Genomic DNA, 21738 nt, shown 5'->3' on the forward strand with positions numbered 1-21738 from the left:
TTCAACCACGATTGCATTGTTATCTCCTCAGTCTCTTCAAGGTTGGGCTACTATGGGGAGCTCTGTCACGAACTGTGTAGTCTACTCCTTTTGTACTCGGCTCCACTGTCAATGACATAAGCGGATGTTGAACAACGGAGAGAAAATCGGGTAAACGAAAGTGCATTGATTTAATCAATTTTTGTATGTAACTGTTGACAAAAAAATGATTATTTATTCACAATAGGCATGTAACAAAAGTTAATCTAAGTAAAAAATAACCTATATTTATTCACAATAGGCACGTTTGACAGTAGCCTATAAGCACGTTAAGTTATTGGAAGATGTGGTAGCCTATTCATTAGCGATCTCCTTACAGGCAATAGGCTAATATCCATCCGGAATACAACTTGCCTGGTTCTTTTTTCGACGGAAAATGACATCGGGCTTTAATGATGAGAAAAAAGGAGGGGAAAGGTAGGTTTACCGTTCAATTAGTGTGTTTTGTGACAAGTTTGGAAAATAATGACACCTGGGACACCAATCAAAAGTGCTATTATCTCTTTCTAAACACGTTAAATCTCTTTCAAATGCGTATGTACCGTGCGGTATCATTAATTTCGATTAACTTTTGTTACTAGAGTGAGGAAATGCATTTAACATAGAGGTGACCGGGGCTGGTTAGAACACTTTTCATTCACGGTTATATTTCTCCATCTTACAATGCGTTAAAATTGTCAAATTGTGATAAACTGAAAGCTTGGGATCTCAGCTAAACTAATTATACATTCAATGTCAACAAATGATCCTTTGTTTTGAGTTGTATATTAGGCTATTAAAGTGGTGTTGTGTGTCAACCTGCCCCAGGTAGGCTACGGTATTGGTTGGCATATTTAAATCGGGGTTGCTTGGAACACCTAGTAGCCTACTTTGCAGTACTCCTTTTGCTTTTGTTCGCTTTTGTTTGTTAAGTGCTAATCTATCTCACTGACTGTAAGGCTTGGCTGATGTCTTTCCTGTGTGTTTTTCTTCAGTAGGACCCACTGTCAAGACCAATTTGATCCCTACCAATTTTTTTTTACTTCAAATGTAACTATGTTCAGTAATTACAATAACTGTTAAAATAAAGATTGATGATGTTCTTATCTGTAAAATACACAGTTTATAGATTTGTCACATAATAGCCATAGGGAATGTATGTGCCAGCCAACCCCAAAATCAGTGTGCCAACCTGCCCCGCCCACATTAGGACAAGATTCAGCTTTTAAGAAAATCCTATTTTTCACGGAAGCTTGGACGTTGATTAGCCTATATAATCTGCACAGCTACAGTAATTAGGCTACTCTGTTAAGTTTAGCGATTTTGTTTTACCCTCACTAAAACAGAGGCGATGGTGACAAAGTTACACACAAGCGCACCGATTTTGCCTACTGTACCTTTGTTCTTGCGGATATTAAAAGAAAACAACAAGTAGCCTTAGCCTACAACTTCTGTAGGGTGTGTATTCTCTCTCCTGATCAAACAAAAGGTGTGCGCGTGCAAGTTCTGCTTAAAAGGATCTCCGGATAGTTTGACAAATTGGTCTAGAAATTATGTCAACACTACTCTTTAGTAAGACGCGTGGGTAAAAATACCTGAAACGCTTTCATTATTAAGAAAAATAAAAAAGCGCGATCACTACTTTTTTCGTTTTTTTGTACTAAGGGCCGTCGATTGTTGATGACGCACGACGGTCCTGAGCGCTGAACTAAAAAGAACACATCAGAGGCGTTCGCGGGCATTTCGAAAAACACTCTTCTACAGTTCATCGTCGGATCCAGTTATAGAGAGCTAAAATGCCACATTGTGTGGCTGTTGGTTGTGATGCCCATTCGAAGTCAAACGAGGGAGGTGAATTGACCTTCCACTGTTTTCCTAGTTCTGATGCAAAGAGAAGAAAACAATGGGAAGATGCTTGTGGGCGAGTGAAACTCCCCAATTACCCGCGGCTCTGTTCTCGACACTTTAGCCCGGATTCATTTGAGGATTTTGATCGCCGACAGCTGATGAACGAGCTCATGGGGGTTCGTGGTTACAGGCGAGTACTTAAACCTAATGCAATACCCACGATTTTTCCTCACAAGAATGCTACACGTCCGCGTATTTCGAGTGTAAATCGTCAACAGAAACGGCTATGGCAAGAGACGCTGGATAGCATGCTAAGTAACGTTAGCGCTTGTGTCCCCGCTCGTGCAGAGGAAACCATGGACTGTGTCGAACCAGAGAACCATGAACTTGTCGAGGCTGTAACGTTAGTGGAAAATAAAAGCGTCCAGTGTTCTCCAATTAAAGTTGATGCAGCGACTCAGACGGATTTCGGGCTATACCAATTGGATGCATCTGTACAGTGGCCAGCTGACGCGCACTACCAGGTGGCGACCGACCATAGTTGTTACGCGCGTAAACAGGAGTTGGTAGTGGAGGATGACTACTCTCAAGATCTGTTCTTATCAGATAATGAACTCAGCGACCTTTCTCAGTCACAGCGTAGTTTATTTGATCCGGATTACACTGCAAGTGCATCAGAGTCCTCTCAAAGCACACAGGGCTCACAACCTTCAATTCATTCACCTGATGAAGGAATTAGTACGAGAGTTTTTCTAGTTTTTGAGGAGCAGTTAAAGCAATTGCTTCAACATTGTTCTAAGTGTGGCTCCCCTATTGTCCCAGAAGATATGAGAGAGCTACACAATGATGGATCGCAATTGACATTAGAACTCACATGCATTAATGGCTGCAGTTACAGATGGCAAAGTCAGCCTCCTGGAAAAAACTGCAAAGGGATGGGAAACCTGCTCTTATCAGCGTCAGTCTTCTTCAGTGGGATCCATTTCGCTAAATTTGAGCGCTTCTGTCACAATATGAACCTGAAGACAATAAGTGCTGACACATATGCAACACTGAGGAAGAGGTACGTGTTTCCTGTGATTGAGAAGACATGGTATGAAGAGCAGAGTACTGTGTTAACCACAATGACGAACCAGCAAGAAGTTGTGCTCTGTGGAGATGGCCGGTGTGACTCTCCTGGTCACTCAGCTAAATACTGTACGTACACCTTTATGGATGCACTGAGTGAAAAGGTGGTGGACTTTAAAGTTGTAAGTTGCACCCAAGTGTCAAGCTCCAACACAATGGAGATCAAGGGTTTCAAAGATGCTCTACAAAGAATTGAAGAAAATGGAATTAAGGTGAGCACCATCTCCACTGACCGCCACCCTCAAATTGTGAAAGAAATGAGGGTAAACAATCCTGAAAAACATCATCAATTTGACCCATGGCATGTGGCCAAAGGCCTATCAAAAAAATTAGCGAAGGCAGCAAAGACAAAGGAATGTGAAGGCCTGGCAGAGTGGATAACATCCATAATAAATCATCTGTGGTGGTGTGCACAAACATGTGAGGGTAATGCTGAACTATTGAGAGAGAAGTGGGTCTCCGTAGTACACCATGTTACCAACCGTCATGAGTGGCCTGGGAACAGGCACTACCACAAATGTCCACACGAGCCCCTTGATGAGGCAGCCCAAAGAGGAAAGCTGTGGCTGAAACCAGGATCTGCTGCACACAACAGTCTTGTGAAGACTGTGACAGACAAGCGGCTTTTAAAAGACTTGGATCACTTAACGGAGTGCGTCCACACAACAACACTAGAGGTATGATCAAGTATAGACATTAAATATTATAAGTAGGCATGATTTCCATTTCCGGGTGTAATTCAATTGTAATTGTTCTCATTTCAAATTATATTTTGTTTAAGGTGTATCACTCCATGTATCTGAAATACCTCCCAAAGAGAACACATTTTGGATATGATGTTATGGTTCATGCCTCTATGCTTGCTGCCCTGGATCATAACAACAATGTGAACAAGGAACAGGTGAGTGTAATCATTCCCAGTCATTGCACAGTATTTTGCACTATGTGACATCAGTCTGTTTGTGTCAGTCACCTTTGCATTTCTACTAATAAATTGGTCATCCCACAAAAAAAGAAATAACACAGCCAATACAGCTAAATATATACAGCAAAGGCTTAATGACCTCCTTTCACCTTCTTTATTTGGGTGAAGGGAGAAGTAGAATTCCGATGTTTGCATTTTTGTAGTGCAGTATTGTATGTTTATGAGGCACATTTGAAAAAATATATTGGCTGTGTTACCACATAGCCTACAGTGGGTCCCATTTAGAAATGGCCACTTCATTCGCGCCTTCCGTGATTCATGCATCTGCATGAAATGTATTACAACTTATCGCCACGAGGTGGCGCTGTAGCTGTAGCATTGCCGCTAAACAGGGCAGCGGATTGCATTCAAAGGCGTTGCCGCGCAATGAGTAACACTGTCCTATTCCATGCTTTTTGGAGCTGTACCATTTTCTGAGAGAAACTGATGGATCCTGCTAGCCAGAATAAATAGCAGACATATCTTCTGTGTGTGTGATTCCATTTACACAACACAACCACTTAACGATTGTCTTTTCTTTCCCTTTTTGTTTTTGAATAGGCTGTTTATCAAGATGGTGAGAGCGTTGGTGAACCCAAATTCAAAATCGCTTGGAGCAAAGTCCACAAGACCTTCAGAGCAAAACCTGTGATGACAGAAAAGGACTACAGCTACATGACTGCCATGATGGAAGATGTTCTCTCGTCTGAATACGATCCAAACCAGGCAGTGGACATGAATTTCAACCACAGACACATCATGGCTCCACAGGTGACACTGTCAAGATCACAGATCATTTTGCAATCATTGCAGTATTCACGCTTCAAATAGCTGAGAATCTCTGCCTATCTAAATCTGTAAATATCTAAACCTGTAAATATGTTCATAACAACGGTGTTAAATAGTTTGATTTGGTTTGTCCTAGTATGTCAATATGATAGTGTAAATATGTACATAACTGTTCAACAGTTTGATTTGGTTTGTCCTAGTATGTCAATATGATAGTGTAAATATGTACATAACTGGTCAACAGTTTGATTTGGTTTGTCCTAGTATGTCAATATGATAGTGTAAATATGTACATAACTGTGTTCAACAGTTTGATTTGGTTTGTCCTAGTATGTCAATATGATAGTGTAAATATGTACATAACTGTTCAACAGTTTGATTTGGTTTGTCCTAGTATGTCAATATGATAGTGTAAATATGTACATAACTGTGTTCAACAGTTTGATTTGGTTTGTCCTAGTATGTCAATATGATAGTGTAAATATGTACATAACTGTTCAGCAATTTGATTTGGTTTGTCCTAGTATGTCAATATGATAGTGTAAATATGTATAACTGTGTTCAACAGTTTGATTTGGTTGGTCCTGATATGTCAATATGATAGTGTAAATATGTACATAACTGTTCAGCAATTTGATTTGTCCTGGTATGTCAATATGATGGTGTAAATATGTACAAATAGCTGAGAATCTCTGCCTATCTAAATCTGTAAATATCTAAACCTGTAAATATGTACATAACGGTGTTCAATAGTTTGATTTGGTTTGTCCTGGTATATCAATATGATGGTGTATAAATATCTCAATCTGTAAATATCTAAACATGTAAATATGTACATAACTCTGTTAAATATTTCTTAGTTCAAAGGAATTCTGGTCTTGAAAATTATTTCTCTTCATCTCACACTTTTGACTCTGATAATACAAAATAAACACACCATTGTAGTTTTAAATGCTCAGTTACTTTAATTTTGAAATCTTTTTAGCAAGTTTGTTTTTGCAAGTTCAGTCAAACTGATGAAAATTCATTCATCCATAGTTAAAAATTCCTCCATGCCTCCTCTACTTCTCCCTGATTGTCTGCATGTTCAAATCCTGTATAAGCTCCACTTGGTTCGGGGTAGACATTTCTAATTTTGTTCACTGCACATGAGGGAATGATTCTGCGGACTCTTCTCCCCAGCCAGCCATGCATCCACCATGTAAACTGGCGGTAGGAGGAATATCTGTAAGACCTAAAGCCAAAAGTTTTACACTAAATGTTATGAAAGGATGAATCAAGGTTTGACTCAAGCCAATACTGTATATGCCAGCCAATAATGTTTGCGCTGTATTATTGTCTAGATTCTTTATCGATTAGATAGATACTTTATTGATCCTCAAGGGGAAATTAAGATTACTGGAAAAACTTTCATGTTATATAATTCTAAACAAATATGTTCATGTTAGACCTGCCTGTTAGTAACTGCATCGCGACTGGGTAAACCAGCACTCCATCTGTCATGGAGGCTGACGAGGGCAGCCCACAGCACATCTGGATTGAGACAAACTGCCTCGAAATTGGGATGGGCAATGATGCATGGTAAATCTGTAAACAAGTATCCTGTTCTTAGGCTAAAATATACTTTTACTGTGGTAGATTGATACAAAAATTCTTCAGGGCATTATAGTTACCGTATGCTTAATCTATATAGCTACCCTAGCTACCTTACCCTGGACTGCTGCTGATATGAAGTGGAGCTCCTGACAGCAAACACTCTCCCTTTCTGTAAGCATAGGCAAACAATTGCCACAGCCACACCAATCCGTGTTCCCTATCCTCTCCTGATCCTCCTCACCTACGGCTATGATATTGTCCTGTGAACCCTCCTCCGTGTTTACAACACGTTCAGGCTCGAACTGAAAAGGTTGAACGGCCGACATTTCGCTAGCTAAAGTTTGACTTAATAACGTTAGCGTTTACGCGCTCTGTGTTTGTAGAGGCGCTGGGACCAGTCTACGTCACGGCCCAGAATGCAATGGGTCAAAACAACAATGGCGATTTACAGTTAAAAACTTTGTTTTAAAATATCTCGGTACAACGAAAACATTGGGGTGTTATTCTTTCACGTTTGTGGCGCAAATGGTATCGCTAACCCAATAACGCTAAGCTGTCAAACTATCCGGAGATCCTTTTAAGTTGATTTTGATAGATAGATAGCTAGATACTTTATTGATCCCCAGGGGAAATTCAAGAAACGTGATAACGTGTTTACAAACTATTTACAGGAAATTGTAAATAGCTTAGTACTATCTTGCAGTTAATGGGATACTGTGCAGAGTTGGGAAGTTACAGGAGGCCAATTTGGTGTGAATACACACACACACACACAAGGGAAATTTTCTCTCGTTGTTGAGTAGCACAGTGCGTATACGGCCGTACAACTGCAGGCGCGCCTGGCCCTACACCTGTATTCAACATTACCTTTCTCACCTTCCTTCCTCCTCTTTGTCTGCTCTACTTCCGCTGGCTTTCCAAATGTTAACTTTGTTGCAGCCTCTGTTCAAGTCAGGTGAATTAAGATTACTGCAAGCCGTAAAGTTTATTTATTTTGTACAATGGATTTGTGGGTATTGAAGTTTAGGCTATGTGAGCTGCGTTGTGTTCAAATAGTTTAGTAGGCTAGCCTAAGCCTACACAGTCCGTGATAGCCAAGTCGACTCTACTTTCGTTTTGACATGTCAGCGGTAGCCTATCTGCAACGACGTGTCACGTGACGGTGCGTTAATGTAATAAAATTTGTATCGTTGGATATTCGTATTAAATAAATGAAACGAAACTTGAAGAAAAAAATACCGAGAACTTGACCTCGATGTCCTAAATGGTAGCTACGGTCATGAGTAAGGCTCAATAAAAAATGCCATTTATTTCCGTAAGGCACACACCACATATGTTTTACATTTGCTCAGCCAGAGAATCCCTCCACCATGGCAATGATAGGCATGTCTGTATAGCACTTACAATGACCAGGATAAATGCTTCTAACTAAAAGTAGTGAGAATGCCCTTAAAATAGTCAAAAGAGTATACTTATACTTAGTCTAGGGTTCATATGCACCCACTGCCCCCATGTGCCAGATCAAGTAGAGTCCTTCAATAGGTTTCTTTGTGCAGGTGTATTGCTTTGTTAGATTGGTGATTAAACCTTAGCATATTATTGCATTCAGTCCTCTTTGTTAATAATAGACTGCAGGTTGTAAACTGTAAGTCAGTCAGGTCAGTGATGTTTGAGTTAATAAAATAAGTTTTACTCAGTAGGAAAGTGTTTCAATTCTAGAAAGGAGTAATGTTTGCCCTAAAACATGTGTTTATATTCTTAGCTGTAGTAATGTACTTGTGCACAATCCTAATTTGGATGCCATGAAAGAGGATATACTTTACCATTTAAATTTGGGGACAGCCACACATGATTTGCCAGCCATATTTGGAGATGTCAAGGTAAGTCAACATACACAACAAGCTTATAGGATTATCTCTGTTGAACATTTAGTGTGATGCAGTTTTTTTTTTTTAAATTCTTTTGTAATGTTGTATTTTCATAGTTTGTATGTGTAGGTGGCAGCCCGTTGAGGATGAAGGCATTCATAGAGTTTATCGGTCATGAGTTGGGCTTGGATGAGCCTAAAGCTGATTACCCCAACATCTGTGCAGGGACTGACCGCTATGCCATGTACAAAGCGGGGCCGGTGCTCTCAGTCAGTGTAAGGAAACGTACACGTTTATGATTTCCCTCTTGATGACAACACTTTTTCTTTTTGTCTGTAGGGAGTTTAACTCCACCAGCATGATCTTACAGACTGCATGTCAATCTAGATTCCCATTTCATGCTACTAGTTAACTAAGTTACTTTGACACTAAACTCCCATTCTAAAGTGTAGTTTCAGCTGGAAATTCAGCGTTTTTAAACCTGCTGTTATGTCCCCTCCTTTTAATAATTACACTCCTCATGTGTTGCAGCATGGAATGGGCACTCCCTCAATAGCCATCATGCTTCATGAACTAATAAAACTCCTCTACCATGCTCGCTGTACCGACGTCACAGTTCTGAGAATTGGAACCTCTGGCGGAATAGGTACATTTTTATTTCTGCACAAATATCATAGACTTCTTCCATGACAGCACTGTAAAGATGATGGTTCACTAGAGATTCTGAAGATGTAAATCAGGTTTCCCGGCCAAGTATACTGGCGTACACAAGGAATTTGGTCTCTGCATTTAACCCATCTGTGAATTAGTGAACACACAGAGCACACAGTGATCACACAGTGAGGTGAAGCACACACTAACCTGGAGCAGTGAGCTGCCTTGCTACAGCAGCGCTCGGGGAGCAGTGAGAGGTTAGGTGCCTTGCTCAAGGGCACTTCAGCCATTCCCACTGGTCGGGGATAGAACCGGCAACCTTTCGGTTACAAGCCCGAAGCCCTAACCAGTAGGCCACAGCTGCCCCTGAATTGGTTTTTAATTGTGAAATGTTTATCTTTACTCATGCATAACGTTTCCTTTTCATTCCTGTATTGACATAAAGCCAAACATCCATAAAACTTCCCTCTTCTCTTTTGGTTATATTTAGATAGCATAATTAATGGATACAGGTATTCTGTATGCCACCAGCTAGCTTTGTGTCCCAAATGAGAACTCTGGCAGTCCTGAGTGCTGTCCTTCAGTAAAACAATAAAACGTTAAGGAAGCTTAACTCTCAGCCTTACTCTCTTTTTGATTAATGTAAAGTCATCAGCACTCTCTCAGACATGTCACAATCATAAAATACTAACACTTTGACCACAGAAGAAATGAGGATGTAAATGGATGAGTCAGTTGGCTGTCTCTTAGCTGACCTAGCAAAACTGAGAGGGCAGACCAAAGAGGTTGAGAGTTCACACAGGTGTGGCCTACTAAAAACAACCCTATTTTTTGAGTGAATGCCTAAAAATACCTTTTTAAATAAATATATACACTCACCGCTTTATTAGGTACACCTGTTCAACTGCACATTGATGCAAGTATATAGTCAGCCAATCACATGGCAGCAGCTCGAAGCATTTAGGCACGTAGACATGGTCACAACAATCTACTGGTTTTCAGTATCTCAGAGTGAGGACGATAGGTGATTTAAGTGACTTTGAACGTGGCATTGTTGTAGGCAACAGATGGGCTGGGCTGAGTATTTCAGAAATCACTGATCTACTGGAATCACGTACATCCATCTCTAGGGTTTAGAGAGAATAGTCTGAAAAAGAGGAAATATCCAGTGAGCGGCGGTACTCTTAGCAAAAATGCCTTGTTGAGGTGGCCAGATTGCAGATAGAAAGGCAACAGTAACTCAAATAATCATGTAAATATGGACCAAAATCTCTGAGGAAAGTTCTGAAGGCAAAAGGGGGGTTCCAACCCAGTACTAGCAAGGTGTTCCAATTAGTGGCTAGTGAGTGTATATTATTATCATATACGTACATTTAAAATGTGCATATCTAATTTTGGCAACCTCACAAGATCAGAGCAGACAGCTTTCCGCACCCTCTGTGGTCTTTGGCGCCCCCGTTTGGGGCGGCCAGACTCTAGGTTGGGTCACATGGTAGGGAAAGCAGACAGACAGACAGGCGGAGCTTCTGTGTCACTATGTGGCTAGTTGGGTAAATGACAATTGCCCTGCTCATTCATGGCTCACAATTACAGTAGGACAGCCAGTGAGAGGCCACTATCACAATTAGGGACAGACTCTTTTGTTGCCAGTCAGTGGTGAGTCAGTGACACTGACACCGTGGCATCTTGGGTTGACTTTGTGTTGGATTTCCTTGCCAACCAAAAAGTAAAGCAAGACTGGACAAGACTGCTGCTTTAGCCGATCCCTCTGCTCTCGTTTGTGGAGAAGGTTTGATGTTCGGTGACCACCTCTTAGGCTCTGCCAATCTCACACACATACACACACACACACACACACACACACACACACACACATACACTACACCTTCCAAGTCAATCACATTTTATAGGGATCGTGTGTAAGATTTGGGTTGGGTGTTCTCAGTTCAGTTTGTTTTGTTTACATGGCTAACTGTGGGAGGCTTATTGGTTTAATTCTACCTTAACAATTAATTTCTCATACTGGTGGTTTGTACCAAATGGTTTTTTTTTGTTTACAATTTTTTTTACTAGCTATTTGTGTTCTTTTTGTCTGCTTTCTTTCAGGCCTGAAACCCGGCACTGTTGTTATCACCAAACAGGCCCTGGATGCCCGTTTCCTGCCACGCTTTGAGCAAGTGATTCTGGGAAAGCCAGTGGTCCGGAGCACTGATCTCGATTCTGATCTGGCAGAAGAGCTGTTCCAGTGCAGTAAAGACTTCGATGAATTTGAAACTGTCATTAGCAACACTATGTGCACAATGGACTTTTATGAGGGTAAGCTACTCAAATGAAGCTGAAGGGTTATTAATTATAATTACCTGGTTAAAAGTGAGACAAGTCCTCATGATCACCTGCTTAAATACTTGGTCAAAGATACTGAACTGTACCCTGGAAATCCAGAGTTCTCGCGAGAGCACAATGGAATTGTCTCTGCGAGACACTCTGGCAAAGAGCAATGATGCACGTTACTTTTACCCCAACATTCCGGGGAACAAGCTAAATTGATGAAAACAGCGCGGCAACGTTGGAGGACAGTAGCCTATACATTGGTCATAGTGTTAAGGCCCATTCCCACCAAGAACGATAACGATAGCTATAAATAAATATCGTTCTCGTTAATATTCTAACAACGTTCACACATAAACTATAACGATAACGACATGAAGAACGATATCGTTGGGGATCACTTTCAGAGCGATTTTCAGAACGATAAAAAGCTAATAGCCAATCAGAACCCATTGAATTTTAACGTCACATTCATTAACACAAGGAGAGACTTTGTTTATCGTTGTTCAGTGTGAACGCTTTTATCGTTATGGTTATAGTTATCGTTCTTGGTGTGAATAGGCCTTTATCCGATTGCGTCGAAGTCCGAAATCATTCAGAGTAAACATGGTCTAGTGTTATCCAATTGCGTGCAGTGAGATTTTTAAATGCATGCTTGTTGCCGCCCCTCGAGTTGGGCCATTACATTGTTCTTTGCCAGACCCTTAATCTTTCTAGATTATCAGGGTCTGGATTTTCCAGGCTAACTGGACTGAAGGCTGGCAAATGTTTTTCACAGTGCCATACAGATGAATTGAAGTCAAATCTGTACCAGAAAAATCTGTCTAGCAGTATTTTGATCAAACTAAAGGAATACTCAACAATGTCCTTGACCAAGTGTGACCAATATGGCATGATGTTTTGAGCAGAACTTTTGTTTCATGCTCCGTTTTTATTTCCTTTTTTTCACTCGCATTCTGCTATTTCATTCTATTTTCAACAAGAAAAATGGCGCAATAGAGCAGCATGTTAAACGGATTCATCGTGGACAGAGAGCGCCCAATGCTACGCCACAGTCATATGCTCACATGCAGTTAAGATAAACTGTAAGGTTGTTTCATACGTTCACGTCTGCTGTGGCTTCTTTCAGGTCAAGCCCGGCTGGATGGTGCCTTCTGCTCATATACAGAGGAAGACAAACAGAACTACCTCAAAGAAGCCTATGCTGCAGGAGTCCGCAATATTGAGATGGAGTCTTCTGTATTTGCTGCCATGTGTAAACTTAGCGGTCTTAAAGGTAGGACAGTTTGTGTATTCTGATAAATATTGCTATTTTTGATATTGCTACCAAACGAAATAAGCAGCAGAAAATGTATACTTGAATTTACAAAAGTTTACAAACTTGCTTAATATTGGGAGACCTGAACTTTTGGGGCCGGTTCCCTGGACAGTGATTATGCCTGGTCCTAGACTAAAAGATATTTTTCAGTGGAGATCTTGATGTTCTCTTTAAAGGCACCCTTAAGAGTTTTTTTTTTTTTACCTTAACGTGACGTTTTCAACATAATTTTGATGGCACATAACCTCATAACATGACAAACAGCACTTCTGCCATTGTCTTAGCAGCCCTCTATAGGCAACCTAGTAACTTTCTGGGTAGGAACACTGCCCCCCCCCCCTTTCTACAGACTGCTGTTGGTGCATTCCCTCTATATTATATCGGAGTTATGTTCATACTTTGTTGAAAAAGACGCATATTTAGTTAGTTTATTATTGCGCTTCTCTGCTGTACCCAGGGCCAGATGTACTAACGCTTTTGCGCCCACTTCGGCGTATTTGTTTCGCAATGTGCGTGTAAAATCATTGTGAGGTATGGACAAACAGGCCGCAATGATGTAAAGGTGCAAACTGCCTGTCGCGGGAGATGAAAATGGCTAATTGCGTTTTTCGTGTCATGCATATGCATTCATGGGAGGATCCAGGGGAAAGTGGGAGTTTAGCGTAAAAAGAAGGGAGGGGAAGAGTAAAGAGCGCCTAATTATGTATTCCGCAGTATGTACAAAGACTGCTCCTGAAAGCACACGTCTATTATGCGCCTAAATACTTCCGCCTTGTAAAAGCAGGTGTTAATCCAAATGCAGCTCAATGCGTCAATAAGAGAACATTTCAAAGACAACAGAATCGCAATTTAGAGCACCAGTTTTGTAAGTATTTGTACTATCAAAAGCAACCTTAACTTTCGTTGGCCTTTCGAATGTCTTACTTTCACTTTCACATTATTCACTTAAACTTTCCTACATGCTAGATTTGACAAATTCCTACGTGCACAAGTAGTTTGAGTAGAACTACTGATCTTCATTATCTCCCTGCTTGTTGCTATCTTATCATGTATGGTATTATTACATGATCGCTATACGTTTGATTCTTTTTAATGTTGTCATCAGTTAACTACATTCAACTGCGCTTGTATGTAGGCTCTGCTGTTCAGTTGTGGACACTATTTTCAGTTTACACTATTTTGATAAATACGACGGAAACTTAGGTCTGACAGCGTTCGCAATCTGCGGTTTGTCCATGACGCTGATAACGCTAAGTTCGCAAGTGTACGTACTGTACATCTGGCCCCCAGAGAGCAAATCTTGTTTAGTGCGGCTTTATGTCTAGGACTAGACCTAAACTATGTGCAGGAAACCGGCTCTTCATGTTTTCATTAACATTTCTTGTTTTATCGTTATGTTAAATATACTTTTTTAAAATAATGGATTTATAGCCAGAGTGATTGCTAAATACTAACAGTCGAATTATCTATTCTGTTGTAGCGGCAGTGGTGTGTGTGACTTTGTTGGATCGTCAGAAGGGAGATCAGCTGAGCAGCTCTCATGAAGTCCTTTACGGCTACCAACAGCGGCCACAAATGCTTGTGGGCCACTTCATCAAGAGGCGTCTGAATGCCATGAGCAGAGCCGTCTTATCATCTCCTGATGCTGACAAGGCAAAGACAACCTGAGATTGTCATTAGAAATGGTGGCTTACTTGCACTGTCAATTATACAAATCCTTTGTTTGCATTTTACTTTAAGCATTGCATTTAGTGTGATCAAGGCCTTCTTTGCTGATGAGCCTTTCATTCCAGCTAAATCTGTCAGGGTGGTCAGAGGAATCAAATGCAGATTACCGAATATCTTGCAGTCTTGGTTTATTGGTGTGAAAAATAGCCAATACTCCACAAACTTGGTCATCAAACAAAAACAGGCTCTTGAAAACAAAAGACCTCTCAGGCGGGGTAGTTTCAAAACTAAACAGAGCACAAAAAACTGAAGTCAGCCGAGCTTACGTGCTGGGTACAGGTAGTCTTAGGCAGGTCTCACAAACACAGACACGACGATCAGACAAAGAACAATGAACAACACAGGGTTTAAATACTCAACAAACGAACGGAGATAAAATGCAGGTGGGAAGGTAATTGGGAGATAATAGGCAAGACAGGAAACAGACCAAATAAGGACAAGGGTGTGGAAACAGGAAAAAACTGAAATGTGAAACAAAACATAGATCAACACCAGAGGGAGCCAAAAACAACCAGTCCTATAGGCTCCCTGACAAAATCACATATCTTGCTATATTTTTGTGTTTTTTATCTAAGTTATAGATAAAAAAACTGGGAACATTTTTGTTGGGAAGTTTTAGATTTATTACTGAGATTTATTGCTGATATTTTCATAACGTTTTGATAAAGTTTTCATACTGCAAACAAAGTATATTATGTAATTCTGCAAGAGAGAGAGAGCAGTGCACAGTGCTTTCCTTGTATTACAGTTTTTTTCTGATGGCTTAAGCACATTTTTTGTAACTATTGGCTATTTTTGCAAAATACACTCAAATAAGAAATCCTTTCACCAAATCAGCAAAACATTGTAGTTCTCTTGCAAAAACTAATAAACATTGCTTAACTCTTCAAACCTTCATAACAAACACACACTGATGGTATGAATAAAAAACATATCTGGCTTTTTGCTTTCTCTGTGCACAATGTAGGCTATGTCAGTTTAAGGTCATAATCTTGTCATAGTTCTGTAAACATACAGTGATCCAAACTTCAAGTATTGGTAAATACAAAATAGTAATTTCACTGAGAAAAAAAAATCAGTCTACATCGTGTCATGTCATTTCTCTGGGTCTACATCACAATGTCCTCTAGTCCAAGGCACCGGGGAAAATATCTTCTCGAATGCCGTATCCAGGCCTGACATGATGTCTGGTCAATAACCCCACACATGCCTCCATTGCCTGTAAATGGGCTATGCATAGAAGAACTCTTTGGATTCAAGTATGGAGAGTATGGGGGGAGGTTAAGTACAGTGAAGAGTGGGTGATCTGTAAACCAGTTGCGGACCAAAGCAATCAATATCCCCACATGCCTCCATTGACTGTAAAAGGGCTCTTCAATTAGATTCAGGAATGGAGAGTATGGGGGGAGGTTGAGTACAGTGAAGAGTGGGTGATCTGTAAACCAGTTGCGGACCAAAGCAGCCCTATGGAAACCATACCTGTCAACACTCCCGTTTTTCCCGGGTTTCTCCCGTATTTCAAGGTCATCTCCCAGCACCCTCCCGTTTTGTTATTTCTCCCGGAAAACTCCTGTAATTTGCATGGCCATCAAACTTCATTTTAAAATCATTGATACATTCAGGTTGCCAGATTGTGTATGAAATACACCCTACACATACAAGATCACTTAGTTTCAATTTTAACCGTTTTGTCATAGGCTAAAACCTGGCAACCCAAAACCCAAATAAGGAAGCGGGTGTCGACTGCGCAGCCTGAGTCTCGTCGTAAGCAAGCGGGCTAGTTGAATGGCCTACTCCAGAACTAGCTGTTGTAAAATTGGGAATTTAATTGATTAACACATCACATCAACTGTTATTGAGTGTTGTTGATACACTGAACTTGGAGTTTTGGAGGCTGCAGGCAGGCAGCTGGTGGATACATAACTGGCATTCGTACGGTAATGGTAAGGTAAAAGCAACGACCGAAATGCAGTGCTGAAACACGTGTATGAAACGTATTAAATATGCAACCACAGATCCGATATAAACACTGCCCCCCCCCCCCCCCCCAAAATAAAATCTCCCGTTTTTGGAAAGCTAAATGTTGACAGGAAACTAACATTGTCCCATATGATGACGTGTCTGGTCTGCTCTCTGAACATTAGTAAGGTGTCCAGTGTTATGTGTGCAGTGTTATATGGGCCTAGGGTTACATGATGTGTACAACATGAACAACACCATTTTCACTTATAGCTGCACACATAGTTATGTTATCACCACATTGTCCTGGGACATTGATTATGGCAAGGTGTCCAATAATGTTCCTGCCACGTCTCCTTGTTTTAGTGAGGTTAAAACCTGCGTCATCCACAAAAAGCTCCATTTCATCCATTCTTTGTAAAGGACCATTAAAGTTGATACGACACTAGGTTAAGTGATAGCTAAGTAGAGCATCAGCACAAGAGTTAAAAAGAACATCAGCGCATGCGTGTGCTAGATACTAGAACTGCTGTGGTAGATCGGCGGTGGTAGATTGGTTGCTATATGGTCTGCGGCTCTGCGGATGGATATTATTGTAATAATCAGTGTTGGGAGTAATGCGTTACAAAGTAACGCGTTACTGTAATTCCACTACTTTTAGTGGTAACGAGCATGTAACGAAGTATTTTTGTAAATCCAGTAATGCAATTACAATTACTGAAATTTCAAAGAGTTCGTTACTTGCGTTACTCTGTTGATCTTGAATGAACGACTGCAGACAAGATGCACATTTGCTGCTTTGTCTCCCAACCTTAGCTGTGTTTCCAGCTATTGTGTTTCATGTTTAGATTGCAGATGCATTCTTTACAGTTAATAGGAGCCTCCTCACATTCCTCCTTATTTCGGATTTATGCTAAAACACACAAGAGTGCATTACGCTACAATTTAAATGGGCATCTTAAAAGCCTTTTCCCTTTTGTTTCCATCTCGTAAGCTCCACTACAGTAAAAGCGCATTGTTGTTTATCTCCGCTCTTTTTCGCCTATTGCGCAAAAGCCTCGTTATATCAATTTCTCATTCTTACAACATAGCCACGCCACAACACCAATAGGCTACGGTAGCCTATATATAGCCTTGGCACAAGCAAGCACACGTTTAACTCGAGAGGAAAATGCAGATTTCACTTACCAGATAAAGAAACCTCCAAATAGCCTACCGTACGTAACAGCGACTTGAGTTATTTGCACAGTAGGCTATGTTTACATCGGAATTGACGTCCATGGTGTTATGGATTCATTTGTCTGCGACGGAACATGCAATTTCTTTCTGGAACACCTTATCAGCTGAAGAGTAACCTTCTGCATAGTGCGCGACAATCCCAAACTCTCGGATGCATTATAACTTATTTCGGTAGGTCAGCACTTGTGCAGCGCAGGCTTTTCCCAAACTGGTGGTGCTTAAAATGCTATATAATACAACTGTGTTCAAAGCAGGATGAGGATAACCTAAGGTTATGTGTGTGTGAGCAGACAATAACTGCTTTGAAAATAGGCCATTTAACATTGTTTCACATTACTTCCCATTGAACGAATTCCATGTAGCCTACAGAAGGATTGCAATAATAATGATAATAATAACTTATTACTATATTGCAGAAGGCAAGTAGTAGGCAAGCAGTAGGCAGTGTACTGTACATATCTATCAAACCACCTAGATGGTGAGAGTGGCGCAAAACAAGGTCAGGGAGGCCTTCATGCATTGTAGAATGTTTTGTGGTCGGAAAAAGTTTGAGAACTCATGCACAAGGCTATTGATTTGAAGGCCCGTTGAAACTACAATAAATAGGTCCAAAAATTAGGTTTAGGCCTATTGTGTGTGTGACTGTTCAGTACTGTTCATATTGACATTTTAAAAGCAGACTTAAAAGTAACTCAAAAGTTACTTTCTCTAGTAACTAATTACTTTTGATATACAGTAATTGGTAACGTAATTGAATTACTTTTGAAAGAAGTAACTAGTAACTGTAACTAATTACTAATTTTCAGTAACTTGCCCAACACTGGTAATAATGTACCTTACTTGCATTAATGCAAGCAATATGAAGCATATAAATCTGATATTTAATAATACAAATAATAAAAATGGATTTGAGCATTAAGACTTGCAATGTTTGAATTTTCACCAATGTGAAGCCATTGTCATTTATATACATGTAGTACACAGAATAACATAACCAAACAGCCACTTCAAAATCACTCAGTTCCTCGCTCGCAGCATTTTTTTCATTGCCTGGGCCCTGGGGAGCAGTTTCCTCTAAGTGTGTGTGCCGCGCAGTTAAAGGGGAGCGATGCAGGTGTTTTAGCTTAGGGCAATTCCATGGAAAATTAAATTTTTTGTAACATCCATAACGCCAATAAAATGTGATGGTATGGTATGATGTGAATGATTACATGAAATTTGAGCATTTGCTATTTTTGGCTGAAGAATGTAAATGAGAAAAAATGCACAAAAAATGAATGATATCATTCACATCATACAAATGCCAAGGCATTTCACTGGCGGTATGGATGTGACAAAAAGTCCATTTTCCGTGGAATTGCCCCTTAATTTACCTTAACTTAACAGCTTCGGAGTCATTGGAATGGTTATATGACTATTTTGGGTTGAATGGTGGCCACAACACTTCACACAGCTGGTTCAACAGCCCTCTTTGATGTCCAGGGCAGGCATCCCAGCAGGCCTGAGGCAGCAGGAGCAGGTGGAGCAGCAGACCTGAGGCAGCAGGAGCAGGTGGAGCAGCAGGCCTGAGGCAGCAGGAGCAGGTGGAGCAGCAGGAGCAGGTGGAGCAGCAGGCCTGAGGCAGCAGGAGCAGGTGGAGCAGCAGGCCTGAGGCAGCAGGAGCAGGTGGAGCAGCAGTAACTGGGTGACGAGGGTCTGATATCACGAACCCGCTGTTGTGAGTCTGTGTCGCTATGGATACAAGTGTCTACTTCATATTACTCAACGTCAACTTTTAACTTTAGGAGTGGACACTGGCAGAGTTGTCTGACCCCTCACCCCACTTTTCTCTCTCTCTCCTCTGCTGTGTCTTAGAAGTTGGATGAGACGACCCAACGAACTAACAAACTAACCAGAAAGATGATGATGTTTCATCATTCTCTATACAACTCTCCCTGGGAATGAACTGTGAATGTCCTTTACATGAGACATGAGTACTGAGGATGGTCAGTCTGTTTTCTGGACTTAGTTCATTTAACACCTGGTGACAGTGGAAGATGAATATTGTACAGGAAATGTGTTGAGCTGAAGGAATAAATGCAGTATTGGTCTCACAGTTGAGTCTCAAAAGGCAGTGGACACCCCCTGGACTAACTCTTTCCCACAATAACTCCACATCAAAACTGTACCGGGTTATAACATGTAAAGTGGACTTGCTGACTGATGTTTCCTTTAGGTCATGGTCAAGTGGAATGACCTCTGCTCAGTGAGATACACATGTGACATGTAACTGGACATGATGCTGCACACACAAACACACACATAAAGGCAACAAACTGTTCTTTTATGTCATTTTAATTCATTTGTATGCAGTTTTCCTATAAATTGAATGCTGTTTCCTTTTCCATTACCCATATCCAAGTAAAGACAACATTTTACCACTTACATATTCAATTTATTATATAACAAAAAAGTTATAGGAATAAACAAAAAATATTACTTAAATTAAATAACGGTGGATCAACACTCCCAGCCCTGAGAAAACCTGTTCACTTTCACTCTATGCTCATCTTTAATCTTCAGAAAACATACAGCTACATACAACATTCTAGCTTCAAGTTCAAATGTCAACACACAATATTCATGTTCTATCTGATATCTAGTTCATAATTGTCTAAACAGCGTGCTCACCATATGTAAAAGAATAAAGGATAAAAATGGAATAACAGAGAATGAAAGAGAGGAAGGGAATATGTGTGTTTGAGAGGAGGAAGAAAATGAAGGGATGAAACAGAAATGAAAATGGGAGAAAAAGCAGGAAAACAGAAGGAGGGATGATGGTACACAGAGGAAGCAACACACACACACACACACACACACACACATTCAGTACACACACATACAAACAGAAAATCATACAGAGAGAGAGAGAGAAAATCAAATATGCACACTCACATACACACACAAACACAGAGAGAGAGAGAGAAAAAGAGAGAGTATCATATATAAGAGTATCATATATATACAAACACACACACACACACACACACACACAGGGGGTTGCTGGAAAGTAGGGGTGGCACAGTAGCCCCACAGTAGGGTCTGGGGACTCACCATTCACAATGCTCAGTCCCAGGGGCGGGATAATCAGTTGTCTTTCAAATTCCTCAAAACTCTGCATGCAATAGGATACCGCTACAACTCATGAGTCCCATGCGTTTTCCCACCAGCGCAGCTAGTTCGCAAACTTTTGCCAACATAAAAAAAGCTTAACTCGTGTCGCGCTGTTCGCCAGCAGCAGCATCCCTCTTCTTTTTTTTCAAGTAGCAGGGAATTCACGCCGAACCTTCGCAACTCTGCCATCATTAGGTCCGCCTACCGACTCACAATGTGATTGGCTTGATCGAAGTTTAATTTTTCCAGCTCGGAAGCCAACGGAGAGTTGTTAAACCACCCTGGCTGCAAATTACATTTGCTGACACTAGGATGCGTCTAGATTTCTAGGCTAGTGGCACAGTTTACTAAACCCACGGTTCGGTTTGTATCACGGTTTTCGGTTCTATACGGTTCTTGTTATTTTTTCTTTTAATCTTTAACACTTCAGAAATACCATACTTCGGCATATGATGTATAGCTTAATTATCCACCATTTAGGCTACAGAATTAGTATAGTTATATCACGTAATCATCGACAAACGGAAAGAATTTGACTTGACTTTCAGCACCTCATTGAGACCATCTCTGAGGAAAGGTGAGATTTTGATACAGCAAGAGTGAAAATATTGATGATTTCAACATGCTTTTCATTTATTTGGCAAAAAAGTAAAATGTGTTATTGCCATCTACAGGAACTTTTGTGCCCTTTTAGCAAACTAAGATTCACTGAAATATTACAGAATATTTTATTTCTACACATAGCGTAGCCTACCAGAGCTATGCAAGATAGCTTCTAGGCAACCACATAACATTGACAAGCCCTGTAAATGTGCACTTTCTCTCCTGTCTCTCCTCTACTGTAGTTTCTCTCAACAGGGTATTTGTTCACTGAAACAGAACATTAGATCATCCATGTGAGGAGGACCCAAAACACATTTTAATGATCAGCGGTGTGATTGGCAAAGGTAAAAATATAAGGAAAATATACGTAGCACAGAGTGCTTCCCCCCCCCCCCCAGTGTACTATAGTGTTGGCTACTGTATGTATTTACATCACCTACATTTTTAAAAAATAACCCCTTAAAGGATGACATCTGATGACTTTTATGGGATGTATTGATACATTGAGATACATATATTTTGAACATTGTAGCATATTACATACA

General features: G+C 40.6%; 2 protein-coding genes and 1 long non-coding RNA gene across 5 annotated transcripts; all 3 read left to right on the top strand.

Moving 5' to 3' along the window:
• The first annotated feature begins 35 nt into the window (after positions 1 to 35).
• LOC143126045 (uridine phosphorylase 1-like) lies at positions 36 to 19857 on the top strand. 3 transcript variants are annotated; one of them, XR_012987369.1, is made up of 10 exons: positions 44 to 150; positions 359 to 456; positions 8106 to 8223; positions 8328 to 8486; positions 8743 to 8857; positions 10972 to 11181; positions 12323 to 12469; positions 13992 to 14164; positions 18920 to 19154; positions 19292 to 19857. XR_012987369.1 is itself a non-coding variant. In XM_076287969.1 (9 exons), the coding sequence occupies exons 2-9, from the start codon at positions 416 to 418 to the stop codon at positions 19004 to 19006; spliced, it is 1050 nt and encodes a 349-aa protein (XP_076144084.1). In that variant the 5' UTR covers positions 44 to 150; positions 359 to 415; the 3' UTR covers positions 19007 to 19857. The 3 variants fall into 3 exon arrangements, 2 of the variants coding, with proteins under 2 accessions (XP_076144092.1, XP_076144084.1); XM_076287969.1 differs by having other exon boundaries at positions 18920 to 19857; XM_076287977.1 differs by lacking the exon at positions 359 to 456 and having other exon boundaries at positions 36 to 150; positions 18920 to 19857.
• LOC143118677 (uncharacterized) lies at positions 1674 to 3438 on the top strand. Its single transcript, XM_076279763.1, has 2 exons — positions 1674 to 3367; positions 3420 to 3438. The coding sequence occupies exons 1-2, from the start codon at positions 1815 to 1817 to the stop codon at positions 3436 to 3438; spliced, it is 1572 nt and encodes a 523-aa protein (XP_076135878.1). The 5' UTR covers positions 1674 to 1814.
• On the top strand, positions 3458 to 6571 carry LOC143126062 (uncharacterized). Its single transcript, XR_012987370.1, has 3 exons — positions 3458 to 3671; positions 3776 to 3895; positions 4520 to 6571. It is a non-coding gene; the product is annotated as an uncharacterized LOC143126062 (long non-coding RNA).
• Positions 19858 to 21738: the final 1881 nt, after the last annotated feature.

This window comes from Alosa pseudoharengus, unplaced genomic scaffold (genome assembly GCF_046254945.1).
Source record: "Alosa pseudoharengus isolate Yale_2024_CS ecotype anadromous, Long Island Sound unplaced genomic scaffold, YU_APseudo_1.1 YU_APseudo_1.1_scf_1, whole genome shotgun sequence".
In the NCBI taxonomy this organism is placed as follows: Eukaryota; Metazoa; Chordata; class Actinopteri; order Clupeiformes; family Clupeidae; genus Alosa; species Alosa pseudoharengus.

Coding starts and splice junctions, on each gene's coding strand:
- LOC143118677 (XM_076279763.1), top strand. CDS start 1,815: ATGCCACATTGTGTGGCTGTTGGTTGTGATGCCCATTCGAAGTCAAAC.
- LOC143126045 (XM_076287969.1), top strand. CDS start 416: ATGACATCGGGCTTTAATGATGAGAAAAAAGGAGGGGAAAG. Junction 8,487..8,742: donor GGCCGGTGCTCTCAGTCAGT/GTAAGGAAACGT, acceptor CATGTGTTGCAG/CATGGAATGGGCACTCCCTC. Junction 14,165..18,919: donor CATCTCCTGATGCTGACAAG/GCAAAGACAACC, acceptor TTTGATGTCCAG/GGCAGGCATCCCAGCAGGCC.